The sequence below is a fragment of the Porcisia hertigi genome, chromosome 36 (genome assembly GCF_017918235.1).
Source record: "Porcisia hertigi strain C119 chromosome 36, whole genome shotgun sequence".
Classification (NCBI taxonomy): domain Eukaryota; phylum Euglenozoa; class Kinetoplastea; order Trypanosomatida; family Trypanosomatidae; genus Porcisia; species Porcisia hertigi.
In genome coordinates, this window is record NC_090595.1 from 984,277 (window position 1) to 997,470 (window position 13,194).

Consider the following 13,194-nt stretch of genomic DNA (forward strand, 5'->3'; position numbering starts at 1 on the left):
TGGGGGTTGGTGGTGTGCGTCTTGGGGCCGCGCATGCGCATGTGATGACGTACGCTTTGGAATTGACTGCCGACCTGCGCGGTGCGCCTCGCGTGCGCCGCGTACTCTGCGGACAACGTGCATTGGTGTGCATATCCTCTACTGTTACTCAAAAACGCTCTGAAGCGTACGCGCGGCCGGGTCAGCACGGCGACCAGCACCACCACCCCCACGCGCAGCTGGCGTACGTGGGAGGGCGGCGAGACACGCACGAGGAGGGCAGCGGCATTGCTGCTGCGCGCGCCAGTGCGCCACGCTGATGATCTTTCTATTCGCATCGCGACACGCTGATTCACACGACCTGAGTGACACGCGAACTGAACCAACAATCGAGAAAGAACAGCTGAGTGTGCGCGGCGTGCGTGAGCTCGGGAAGCGTGGGATGGTGTGTGTGTGTGTGTGTGTGTGTGTGTATGTGTTTGGTGGGGGGAAGACGGTGCTGGTGCGAACGAGTGGAAGCGCGCAGTAGAAAAAAAAACGAGGGAAAGGGCGGTCGGTATGATGAGTCTGCTAAGATGTACACAACATTTACAATTGGAAGACGAGTCTGAACACTGAAGCACATACTACTTAACGGCACTGACATGACCGCGGTGGCACACTCGCTGCTCCCATGCGCGCAGCCCCCATGCAGAGGGGAGGGGGAGGGGGAAGGCGGGGGTGCACCTCCTGGCCGGAACGTGGCAGGCTGCGGAGGGCACACCCATCCCTCATACGCGGTTCAACACATGATCCTAGAGCTTGCGGGGTGAAGGCGGAGCAGCTCCCGCCCTGGAGTCACGCGCCATTGTTGCACACCACCATTGATGACAATCCTTATTCACCAATGTAACTCGGGAAAACTGATCCACCACGCGTGGGTGATGAGCAACCGTACGGAACAATCGTTAGATAGTAAGTCTGAGCTGGTGTGCGCGCTGGCCACGTGCACCGTCATCCCTTGTTAATAGCGAGCACTCCACCTGCATCCCCGCAAGAGGCTCGTCTACACCGGGGGACAGAAGGAAAAGGGGAGAGAGACGAGGAGGACGGTGCGCCGTGGCCGCGTCTCCGTGTAGGTCCAAGTGTGTGGACCGGTACTCTGGAAGCGCTCATTTTCAAGCCGCACGCGGGCGTGTTGCTGGTGCCCCTGCGGTCGGGTGATGCGCGAGAACGTGCTCAAGAGTGGGCATGGTCAAGCAGTGTCGCTATGCGTCTCCACTTCACCCCGATGCGGAGCAACGGTACGAAACACGTGCAAGATGTGGCTGCTTCTATTTGTGTGTGTGTGTGTGGGTGTGGGGGTTGGTGGTGTGCGTCTTGGGGCCGCGCATGCGCATGTGATGACGTACGCTTTGGAATTGACTGCCGACCTGCGCGGTGCGCCTCGCGTGCGCCGCGTACTCTGCGGACAACGTGCATTGGTGTGCATATCCTCTACTGTTACTCAAAAACGCTCTGAAGCGTACGCGCGGCCGGGTCAGCACGGCGACCAGCACCACCACCCCCACGCGCAGCTGGCGTACGTGGGAGGGCGGCGAGACACGCACGAGGAGGGCAGCGGCATTGCTGCTGCGCGCGCCAGTGCGCCACGCTGATGATCTTTCTATTCGCATCGCGACACGCTGATTCACACGACCTGAGTGACACGCGAACTGAACCAACAATCGAGAAAGAACAGCTGAGTGTGCGCGGCGTGCGTGAGCTCGGGAAGCGTGGGATGGTGTGTGTGTGTGTGTGTGTGTGTGTGTGTGTGTGTATGTGTTTGGTGGGGGGAAGACGGTGCTGGTGCGAACGAGTGGAAGCGCGCAGTAGAAAAAAAAACGAGGGAAAGGGCGGTCGGTATGATGAGTCTGCTAAGATGTACACAACATTTACAATTGGAAGACGAGTCTGAACACTGAAGCACATACTACTTAACGGCACTGACATGACCGCGGTGGCACACTCGCTGCTCCCATGCGCGCAGCCCCCATGCAGAGGGGAGGGGGAGGGGGAAGGCGGGGGTGCACCTCCTGGCCGGAACGTGGCAGGCTGCGGAGGGCACACCCATCCCTCATACGCGGTTCAACACATGATCCTAGAGCTTGCGGGGTGAAGGCGGAGCAGCTCCCGCCCTGGAGTCACGCGCCATTGTTGCACACCACCATTGATGACAATCCTTATTCACCAATGTAACTCGGGAAAACTGATCCACCACGCGTGGGTGATGAGCAACCGTACGGAACAATCGTTAGATAGTAAGTCTGAGCTGGTGTGCGCGCTGGCCACGTGCAGCGTCATCCCTTGTTAATAGCGAGCACTCCACCTGCATCCCCGCAAGAGGCTCGTCTACACCGGGGGACAGAAGGAAAAGGGGAGAGAGACGAGGAGGACGGTGCGCCGTGGCCGCGTCTCCGTGTAGGTCCAAGTGTGTGGACCGGTACTCTGGAAGCGCTCATTTTCAAGCCGCACGCGGGCGTGTTGCTGGTGCCCCTGCGGTCGGGTGATGCGCGAGAACGTGCTCAAGAGTGGGCATGGTCAAGCAGTGTCGCTATGCGTCTCCACTTCACCCCGATGCGGAGCAACGGTACGAAACACGTGCAAGATGTGGCTGCTTCTATTTGTGTGTGTGTGTGTGGGTGTGGGGGTTGGTGGTGTGCGTCTTGGGGCCGCGCATGCGCATGTGATGACGTACGCTTTGGAATTGACTGCCGACCTGCGCGGTGCGCCTCGCGTGCGCCGCGTACTCTGCGGACAACGTGCATTGGTGTGCATATCCTCTACTGTTACTCAAAAACGCTCTGAAGCGTACGCGCGGCCGGGTCAGCACGGCGACCAGCACCACCACCCCCACGCGCAGCTGGCGTACGTGGGAGGGCGGCGAGACACGCACGAGGAGGGCAGCGGCATTGCTGCTGCGCGCGCCAGTGCGCCACGCTGATGATCTTTCTATTCGCATCGCGACACGCTGATTCACACGACCTGAGTGACACGCGAACTGAACCAACAATCGAGAAAGAACAGCTGAGTGTGCGCGGCGTGCGTGAGCTCGGGAAGCGTGGGATGGTGTGTGTGTGTGTGTGTGTGTGTATGTGTTTGGTGGGGGGAAGACGGTGCTGGTGCGAACGAGTGGAAGCGCGCAGTAGAAAAAAAAACGAGGGAAAGGGCGGTCGGTATGATGAGTCTGCTAAGATGTACACAACATTTACAATTGGAAGACGAGTCTGAACACTGAAGCACATACTACTTAACGGCACTGACATGACCGCGGTGGCACACTCGCTGCTCCCATGCGCGCAGCCCCCATGCAGAGGGGAGGGGGGGGGAGGGGGAAGGCGGGGGTGCACCTCCTGGCCGGAACGTGGCAGGCTGCGGAGGGCACACCCATCCCTCATACGCGGTTCAACACATGATCCTAGAGCTTGCGGGGTGAAGGCGGAGCAGCTCCCGCCCTGGAGTCACGCGCCATTGTTGCACACCACCATTGATGACAATCCTTATTCACCAATGTAACTCGGGAAAACTGATCCACCACGCGTGGGTGATGAGCAACCGTACGGAACAATCGTTAGATAGTAAGTCTGAGCTGGTGTGCGCGCTGGCCACGTGCAGCGTCATCCCTTGTTAATAGCGAGCACTCCACCTGCATCCCCGCAAGAGGCTCGTCTACACCGGGGGACAGAAGGAAAAGGGGAGAGAGACGAGGAGGACGGTGCGCCGTGGCCGCGTCTCCGTGTAGGTCCAAGTGTGTGGACCGGTACTCTGGAAGCGCTCATTTTCAAGCCGCACGCGGGCGTGTTGCTGGTGCCCCTGCGGTCGGGTGATGCGCGAGAACGTGCTCAAGAGTGGGCATGGTCAAGCAGTGTCGCTATGCGTCTCCACTTCACCCCGATGCGGAGCAACGGTACGAAACACGTGCAAGATGTGGCTGCTTCTATTTGTGTGTGTGTGTGGGTGTGGGGGTTGGTGGTGTGCGTCTTGGGGCCGCGCATGCGCATGTGATGACGTACGCTTTGGAATTGACTGCCGACCTGCGCGGTGCGCCTCGCGTGCGCCGCGTACTCTGCGGACAACGTGCATTGGTGTGCATATCCTCTACTGTTACTCAAAAACGCTCTGAAGCGTACGCGCGGCCGGGTCAGCACGGCGACCAGCACCACCACCCCCACGCGCAGCTGGCGTACGTGGGAGGGCGGCGAGACACGCACGAGGAGGGCAGCGGCATTGCTCGCTGCGCGCGCCAGTGCGCCACGCTGATGATCTTTCTATTCGCATCGCGACACGCTGATTCACACGACCTGAGTGACACGCGAACTGAACCAACCATCGAGAAAGAACAGCTGAGTGTGCGCGGCGTGCGTGAGCTCGGGAAGCGTGGGATGGTGTGTGTGTGTGTGTGTGTGTGTGTATGTGTTTGGTGGGGGGAAGACGGTGCTGGTGCGAACGAGTGGAAGCGCGCAGTAGAAAAAAAAACGAGGGAAAGGGCGGTCGGTATGATGAGTCTGCTAAGATGTACACAACATTTACAATTGGAAGACGAGTCTGAACACTGAAGCACATACTACTTAACGGCACTGACATGACCGCGGTGGCACACTCGCTGCTCCCATGCGCGCAGCCCCCATGCAGAGGGGAGGGGGAGGGGGAAGGCGGGGTGCACCTCCTGGCCGGAACGTGGCAGGCTGCGGAGGGCACACCCATCCCTCATACGCGGTTCAACACATGATCCTAGAGCTTGCGGGGTGAAGGCGGAGCAGCTCCCGCCCTGGAGTCACGCGCCATTGTTGCACACCACCATTGATGACAATCCTTATTCACCAATGTAACTCGGGAAAACTGATCCACCACGCGTGGGTGATGAGCAACCGTACGGAACAATCGTTAGATAGTAAGTCTGAGCTGGTGTGCGCGCTGGCCACGTGCAGCGTCATCCCTTGTTAATAGCGAGCACTCCACCTGCATCCCCGCAAGAGGCTCGTCTACACCGGGGGACAGAAGGAAAAGGGGAGAGAGACGAGGAGGACGGTGCGCCGTGGCCGCGTCTCCGTGTAGGTCCAAGTGTGTGGACCGGTACTCTGGAAGCGCTCATTTTCAAGCCGCACGCGGGCGTGTTGCTGGTGCCCCTGCGGTCGGGTGATGCGCGAGAACGTGCTCAAGAGTGGGCATGGTCAAGCAGTGTCGCTATGCGTCTCCACTTCACCCCGATGCGGAGCAACGGTACGAAACACGTGCAAGATGTGGCTGCTTCTATTTGTGTGTGTGTGTGTGGGTGTGGGGGGTTGGTGGTGTGCGTCTTGGGGCCGCGCATGCGCATGTGATGACGTACGCTTTGGAATTGACTGCCGACCTGCGCGGTGCGCCTCGCGTGCGCCGCGTACTCTGCGGACAACGTGCATTGGTGTGCATATCCTCTACTGTTACTCAAAAACGCTCTGAAGCGTACGCGCGGCCGGGTCAGCACGGCGACCAGCACCACCACCCCCACGCGCAGCTGGCGTACGTGGGAGGGCGGCGAGACACGCACGAGGAGGGCAGCGGCATTGCTGCTGCGCGCGCCAGTGCGCCACGCTGATGATCTTTCTATTCGCATCGCGACACGCTGATTCACACGACCTGAGTGACACGCGAACTGAACCAACAATCGAGAAAGAACAGCTGAGTGTGCGCGGCGTGCGTGAGCTCGGGAAGCGTGGGATGGTGTGTGTGTGTGTGTGTGTGTGTGTGTGTGTGTGTGTATGTGTTTGGTGGGGGGAAGACGGTGCTGGTGCGAACGAGTGGAAGCGCGCAGTAGAAAAAAAAACGAGGGAAAGGGCGGTCGGTATGATGAGTCTGCTAAGATGTACACAACATTTACAATTGGAAGACGAGTCTGAACACTGAAGCACATACTACTTAACGGCACTGACATGACCGCGGTGGCACACTCGCTGCTCCCATGCGCGCAGCCCCCATGCAGAGGGGAGGGGGGGGGGAAGGCGGGGGTGCACCTCCTGGCCGGAACGTGGCAGGCTGCGGAGGGCACACCCATCCCTCATACGCGGTTCAACACATGATCCTAGAGCTTGCGGGGTGAAGGCGGAGCAGCTCCCGCCCTGGAGTCACGCGCCATTGTTGCACACCACCATTGATGACAATCCTTATTCACCAATGTAACTCGGGAAAACTGATCCACCACGCGTGGGTGATGAGCAACCGTACGGAACAATCGTTAGATAGTAAGTCTGAGCTGGTGTGCGCGCTGGCCACGTGCAGCGTCATCCCTTGTTAATAGCGAGCACTCCACCTGCATCCCCGCAAGAGGCTCGTCTACACCGGGGGACAGAAGGAAAAGGGGAGAGAGACGAGGAGGACGGTGCGCCGTGGCCGCGTCTCCGTGTAGGTCCAAGTGTGTGGACCGGTACTCTGGAAGCGCTCATTTTCAAGCCGCACGCGGGCGTGTTGCTGGTGCCCCTGCGGTCGGGTGATGCGCGAGAACGTGCTCAAGAGTGGGCATGGTCAAGCAGTGTCGCTATGCGTCTCCACTTCACCCCGATGCGGAGCAACGGTACGAAACACGTGCAAGATGTGGCTGCTTCTATTTGTGTGTGTGTGTGTGGTGTGGGGGTTGGTGGTGTGCGTCTTGGGGCCGCGCATGCGCATGTGATGACGTACGCTTTGGAATTGACTGCCGACCTGCGCGGTGCGCCTCGCGTGCGCCGCGTACTCTGCGGACAACGTGCATTGGTGTGCATATCCTCTACTGTTACTCAAAAACGCTCTGAAGCGTACGCGCGGCCGGGTCAGCACGGCGACCAGCACCACCACCCCCACGCGCAGCTGGCGTACGTGGGAGGGCGGCGAGACACGCACGAGGAGGACAGCGGCATTGCTGCTGCGCGCGCCAGTGCGCCACGCTGATGATCTTTCTATTCGCATCGCGACACGCTGATTCACACGACCTGAGTGACACGCGAACTGAACCAACAATCGAGAAAGAACAGCTGAGTGTGCGCGGCGTGCGTGAGCTCGGGAAGCGTGGGATGGTGTGTGTGTGTGTGTGTGTGTGTGTGTGTGTGTGTGTATGTGTTTGGTGGGGGGAAGACGGTGCTGGTGCGAATGAGTGGAAGCTCGCAGTAGAAAAAAAAACGAGGGAAAGGGCGGTCGGTATGATGAGTCTGCTAAGATGTACACAACATTTACAATTGGAAGACGAGTCTGAACACTGAAGCACATACTACTTAACGGCACTGACACGGCCTAGTCTCAAGGCGCGGTTTGGTTGGTTCAACAGAAGTCCCTTAGTTGGTTTCATAGGAAGGAGGAAGGAGTCTAGAAAGCGCATCGTTTTTCCCCCCCACGAGGGGGCGACACTGTTCACATGTGGTCGAAGACGTGGCGCCCAGACCCGCGGAACGTATCCGAGCGCGTAGAGGGGGCGAATCCTGGAGAGGGACGCAATCGTGCTTTTTTTTCTTGTATACGCGGGGTTCTCGTTTCCTGCTGTTTTCCACTGAAGATATCTACCGTATGAGTTCGTGGTGCCTCATGGGCACTCAAACGGTAAGGGGGGGATGTAGGAGAAGGGGCAACGGGTACTCCATATTGGATTTGTTGGGACGGCGGTGTCACTCCGTTACAGCGGATGCACCCAATTTTCGAGTTTCTTTCAGGGGGAGCCTCATCCCCCTTCTCTTCGCTCATATTACGCAAAGCCCGCAACGGCAGTGTTTTTTTGTGGCACGCTCCCGGAGAGAAGCATATAACAGAACAGAAGCTGTAGCTCGCCTTATTCGGTACTCCGGCAATTATTTACTCGGCCGCACTGTGCTGGCGGCTCCGCTGCGCAGCAGCCTCTCTCTCTCCCAACTCGGCTATGGACCTAGTTTCGACGTGACGCTCATACGCACACATCGCCACCTGCCCATGCCTTGGTCAATGATTGGATGATACGGCTACCTCATGACCATCGCCCTCTCCCCCCACCCCACAACACCACCACCGCTTACCCCTCACCTTTTTACTCCATACAAAATTAATAATGATGTTACTATTAATTCTTCTCTTTTATCACCACCCCCAACGACACCAACGGCCCCAATTTCGCACATCAATTGGCACTACTCCACATACATCAATATGGACATATCCCCGTCATGTGTCTAACGAAGCATCTACAAGCACTACCTTTTTTGATACACACCCTAGAGACTCAACTCACCCTACTCCCTCCCTCCGCTCATCTTGGCTTGTCGTTCTATCCACGCGCCATTTTTTGACTACCACCAACAGCGCCTGTTGAAGGCGTTGGCCACATTCCTCTCCAAGAAAAGCTTTCAAGCCACCCACGTGTACCCACGCAAGCATGACGGTGGATACGCAGAAGGCACACGCTGCCCCAGCCCCTAAGGTTAGCAACCCCACGGGATCTCCTCCCGACGGGGAGCAGCGCGCGGCTGAAGGTGTACAATTCTCCCGCATCACCTCCTCGAAGCACGCCCAACGAACCCTGCAGCCTCTGAATGACCTATCTGACAATATGAAGCCCTCACGCTCCACCAAGTCGAACCTTCGTCTCTCCATTGGTGACCCCACCTTGGACGGCAACCTCAAGACCCCGGAAATTGTAACGGAGGCCGTTGTGGATGTGGTCCGCTCTGGTCAATTCAACGGCTACCTGCCCTCAGTCGGCGCCGACAACTTGCGCCAGGTGGTCGCTCAATACTGGCGCCGCTTCTGTCAGACCAAGCCTCGCCAGGATGCAGTGCTGTGGAAAAACGTGATCATCGCCTCAGGTGTCTCGCATAACATCCTGCTCGCCGTCACGGCGCTCTGCAACGAGGGCGATAACATCCTTGTGTGCGCCCCGTCATTCCCACATTACAAAAGTGTTTGCGATAGCTACGGCATCGAGTGTCGCTACTACAGCCTCGACCCTTCGAGGAACTGGGAGTGCGACCTCAACGAAGCGGCCCGTGCTGTGGATGACCGCACCAAGGCTTTTGTCATCATCAACCCCTCCAACCCGTGCGGAAGCAACTTCTCCCGTGCGCACCTGAACGAAATTGTCGAGTTCTGCGAGCACCGCCAGCTCCCTCTCATCAGTGACGAAATATACGCCGAGTTGGTGCTGCAAAATGGCATCTTCACGTCTGTGGCCGACTTTGATACAAACGTGCCGCGTCTCATTTTGGGCGGTACGGCCAAATACCAAGTCTGTCCCGGCTGGCGTGTGGGCTGGTCCATTCTGATCGACCCGCAGAACGTGGCGGCGGACTGGCAACTGGGCATGGCGCGCCTCACGCAGCTCATTTGCGGAGCGAACTCTATATGCCAGGAGGCCATCGCACGGACGCTGCTCAGGTGCCCCGCAGTGTGCACCAAAGAAATCGTCGCTCAGTTGGAGGCTGGCGCAGAGGTGTACAGCCGTCTGCTTGGGCGCGGCATCGGCATCTCCTTCGACCCCCCACGTGCGTCCATGTTCGTCATGCTGAAAATCGACTTTGACGTCTTCAAGGACATCCGAACCGATATGGAGTTCTACGAGAAACTGCTGGATGAGGAGAACGTGCAGGTGCTGCCAGGTGAAATCTTTGGTATGGGCGGCTTTGTGCGTGCCACGATATCGCGCCCAGCTCCAATCATAAACGAAGCAGTCGACCGCATTATTGAGTTCTGCGAGCGCCACAAGAAGTAGAAACTGTGTGTGTGTGTGTGGGTGTGTGTGTGTGTGTATGTGTATGTGTATGTGTGGTTGCAAAGGTTAAAGTGTAAACACATGTTGACATGAAACGTCACAAGTGGGGGGGGGGTGAGGGGGAGGGCGGAGGGCGAAGAGACATTCGCCCTCCCTTCACCCCCTAGTCCCTGCAGACTGTAATTATGTTGGGCTTTTTTTTTTCAAGTTGCCTGATTTCATTTTTTGTTTGCTTTTGGTTTTTCTCCTTACACTGCCTTGACGTCTCGTGAATACATTTGCGTGTTTTTATTTTCCCATTTGATTCCCTCATGTTCGACTGCTACGTGATCTTTCTCTCAGAAACGTTTTCTCCAAGGCGTCCGATGGAGCCATGGAATATTTCTCTGCCCCCCCCTCCCCCCTCTTCCCCTTCTCCCTTAACCGTCCACTCGCTTGCTACCTTAGGCAAGTGGGTCTTTCGCTACTCGCATTTCCCCTCCCGTCCCCATCGCGCCCCCCCCATCCCACCCTCCCCCGCCCAATGACCTCCGCCCGAACCCCGACGCTACCACGCTGCGTACTTGTCCCATCCACTTTTTTTTTCCGTTGGTTCGTCACCCAAAGTGAATGCAGCATGTTATTCGTTCTTGAGGGGCACGGGTGGTTAGGGAAAGAGTGTACGTACAGTGGACAGTCGGCTCACCCGAGCACCGAAAGACGACGACAAAACTGACAACACGTAATGGAGCGAAAAAAACGGAAAGGGGGGAAAAGAGGACGGTGACACGCACGAACGTTATTTGAGCCGCGTGCACGTCCACACTCTTTCCACATGGGTAGAAATGAGCGACGGGGCAGCAAGAATGCATAGAATCGGCGTCGCTCACCTTGTTTGCTCTGCACACACTCGTCCTCCCAACAGACACACGAATCACACGTGCACGCTGATACTAACACTCGTAGACGCCGACTACGGCTGTTCTTTTCTTTTTTTGCCACCTCTCATCTCTTTGCCCACTTATATATATACACCTCCCTTTCTTTCCTTCATTCCACCCCCACCGCCTGTCGTTGACCCTTTTAGCCGGAAGCCCCTCGCATTTTTCCCTGCTCCCACCACCCCCTCTCCCGTTGGACCTCTGTGTCCGTGTGTGTGTGTGTGTGTGCGCGCACTGGAGAATGCGTTGTACTTCCTTAACTTCTTTTTAATGTGTTTTGCTCTCTTCTTTTTTTTTTCACCCCTTTGCCATCGCCCACACACTCCCTTTTCCTCATTTTTTTTTCTTTCTGGCTTGTCGAGCCTCTCTATATTTCTATTTTCTTTCCTCCTTCGTCTTCCCCTCTCCTCTCCTGACCACCCCCCCCCTTTGTGGTGTTTTCAAGAGATGACATATTGCTGTGCACTCCCCATTGCTACCAATTATCAAGACGTGCGTTTGTTCCATCCTTTTAAACATTTTTCTGATTTTTGAGGGGGTTGAATGGCAAGCATTGGTAGCAGCCCAGTCATAACGTGTGACGTGGACTGTTGTGCGCTTCCCGTCTGTTTATTTGATTATCCTCGGTTTTCTTGTGTTTCTCTTTCACTTTTTTTTTTTTTGGGGGGGGGGGGGGGGGGGGGGGTTGCTGGTTGCCTCCTCGTCCCCAGCGTCTTTTCTTCTGCCCACACTCACGCCCTCCTCTCCGTCCTCTGAAGCTGTCATCAAGAACACCCCTCCCTCCCTCCCTCCACTGCTAAACACAGACACTCATATGTGCACAAGAGCATAACCAAGCCACCACTACTACTACTTTCTTCCCCCTCCCCCCTCCCCTCCCACTGACTCAGATTTTGTTCAAAACAACCTGTCTTTGGTGGGGGGGAAGAGAGTCCACGCCCGCAACGCAACTCGAGATACATGATGAATCGGCTCAGCATTGCTCTGGTATCAGAGCGCTGGCATCAATATCTCACCCAAGTAGTTATGGAGGTGTAAGCGTGAGGCCCATGGCAGAGGCGTGGGGGGGGGGGAGGGAAGAGAGAGGGAGGTAAAGACAGTAAGGGAGGAAGGAAGGGGCACAAAAAAAAAGGTGGATAGAACAAATACGTGAAAATCGGGAAATCGCAAATCGAAAAAAAAAAGCGTCCGAAAAAGGCAAAAAAAAAATAAAGAAGACATGTCGCGCTGGTTTCGAAGCTACTAGACCTGATATGTGTGTACCTATGCATGGATATGGTTATTTCCATGGTGGTGTGTATATACATATACATATATATATATACATATATATATGTATATGCTCATGTGTTTTTGTTACTTATGTTCTCTCTTGTTTTTTTGCGTTTTTTTTTTCACGATTCCCTGCTTGAAAGACGTTACTGTTTTTTTTTTCTGTGTGCGTGAGCGTGTGCGTCAAAGCCTTGAACAGGAAATGAGGCGCGGTGAGAAGGGGGAGCCGAAGAGAATTCTGTGCGCCACTATCGCGACAAACTCTTCATCGCAATGGCCTCCCATCAGCCCTAACTCTTCACTTACTTCATGAACAGACGGTCGCGTCGACGTCGACATGACGAGCGAACATTCCTTGTTGGAGCTAAGGCTTCTATTTCATTCCTCGCCCTGGTTATGGCGGACAACCCAGTGCTGCGTCAATGCTCGAGCACACACTCTTCGGGGGAATCGAGCAGCCCCTAGCCCACCCCTTGTCTGTGCTGAAGCATCTCTCGCAGCAAGAAGGCTGGGATGACCTACCATGTAGGGAAATCAGGGCGTTGTAACGCCTAATAATGGATGTGGTCAGGTCGTGAAAGGGGTTGCACTGGAGAGACCTGCGACTGTGAGCACAGCTGTGCCATCTATATGGCTAGTGAAGTGTCTAGGTGAGACTCGAGTGCATCCCAGCTGACCCTTGTTGCCTACACATGGGGCACCTGAGCCACCCAGAGAAATGAAATATGTGGCAACAGGCATCATAAGTGTGGCTGCGGAAGATGGCCTGCACCGCCAGTGGGATGCGCGAAGAAGTTTGGGTCACAAGCTCTGCAACGCTGACTGAGTCGGTGTTGCTGTAGTGCGTGTCCTCACCGCTGCTTCGGCACCACGTGACAGGCCTGTAAAAAACCTTTGGCAGAGCATGTCGTCAAGCACACCCGCTTGATGTCTGAAAAAGAGGACGTGGAATTGTGGTAAGAAAAGCAACAAAACAAAAAAAGGAGAAACACAGGAGAGGAGCGTTGCGACGCCCTCAAAGAAAACGTTTTCAAATACGTTACAACGAGAAGAGTATATATTTTTTTCGATTCTTGCGCCCCTCCTCCTACCTGCCACCACCACCCAGTCCTTGTTTCTCTTTGCAGGCATCGTTACGCCCTAGCGCCATTATTTCCACGCACACCCTTTTTTATTTTATCTTCCACTTCCGTGTGTGTGTTCCGGGGTCTTTGTAAATGCGATCCGTCCTTTGACGCATTCGCCTAAACCGGGGATAAAACTCCCACGAGAGAAAGACAAAAGACGCAATGGACCGAAATCCGTTTTCTAAACATCTCCCCTCTTTTT

General features: G+C 56.1%; 1 protein-coding gene across 1 annotated transcript; it reads left to right on the forward strand.

Annotated features, from left to right (window-relative positions):
• Positions 1 to 8,341: 8,341 nt before the first annotated feature.
• Positions 8,342 to 9,673, forward strand: JKF63_00232 (uncharacterized protein; the record flags this gene model as incomplete). The annotated part of the gene is made up of 1 exon (XM_067896284.1): positions 8,342 to 9,673. The coding sequence occupies one exon, from the start codon at positions 8,342 to 8,344 to the stop codon at positions 9,671 to 9,673; it is 1,332 nt and encodes a 443-aa protein (XP_067752441.1).
• Positions 9,674 to 13,194: the final 3,521 nt, after the last annotated feature.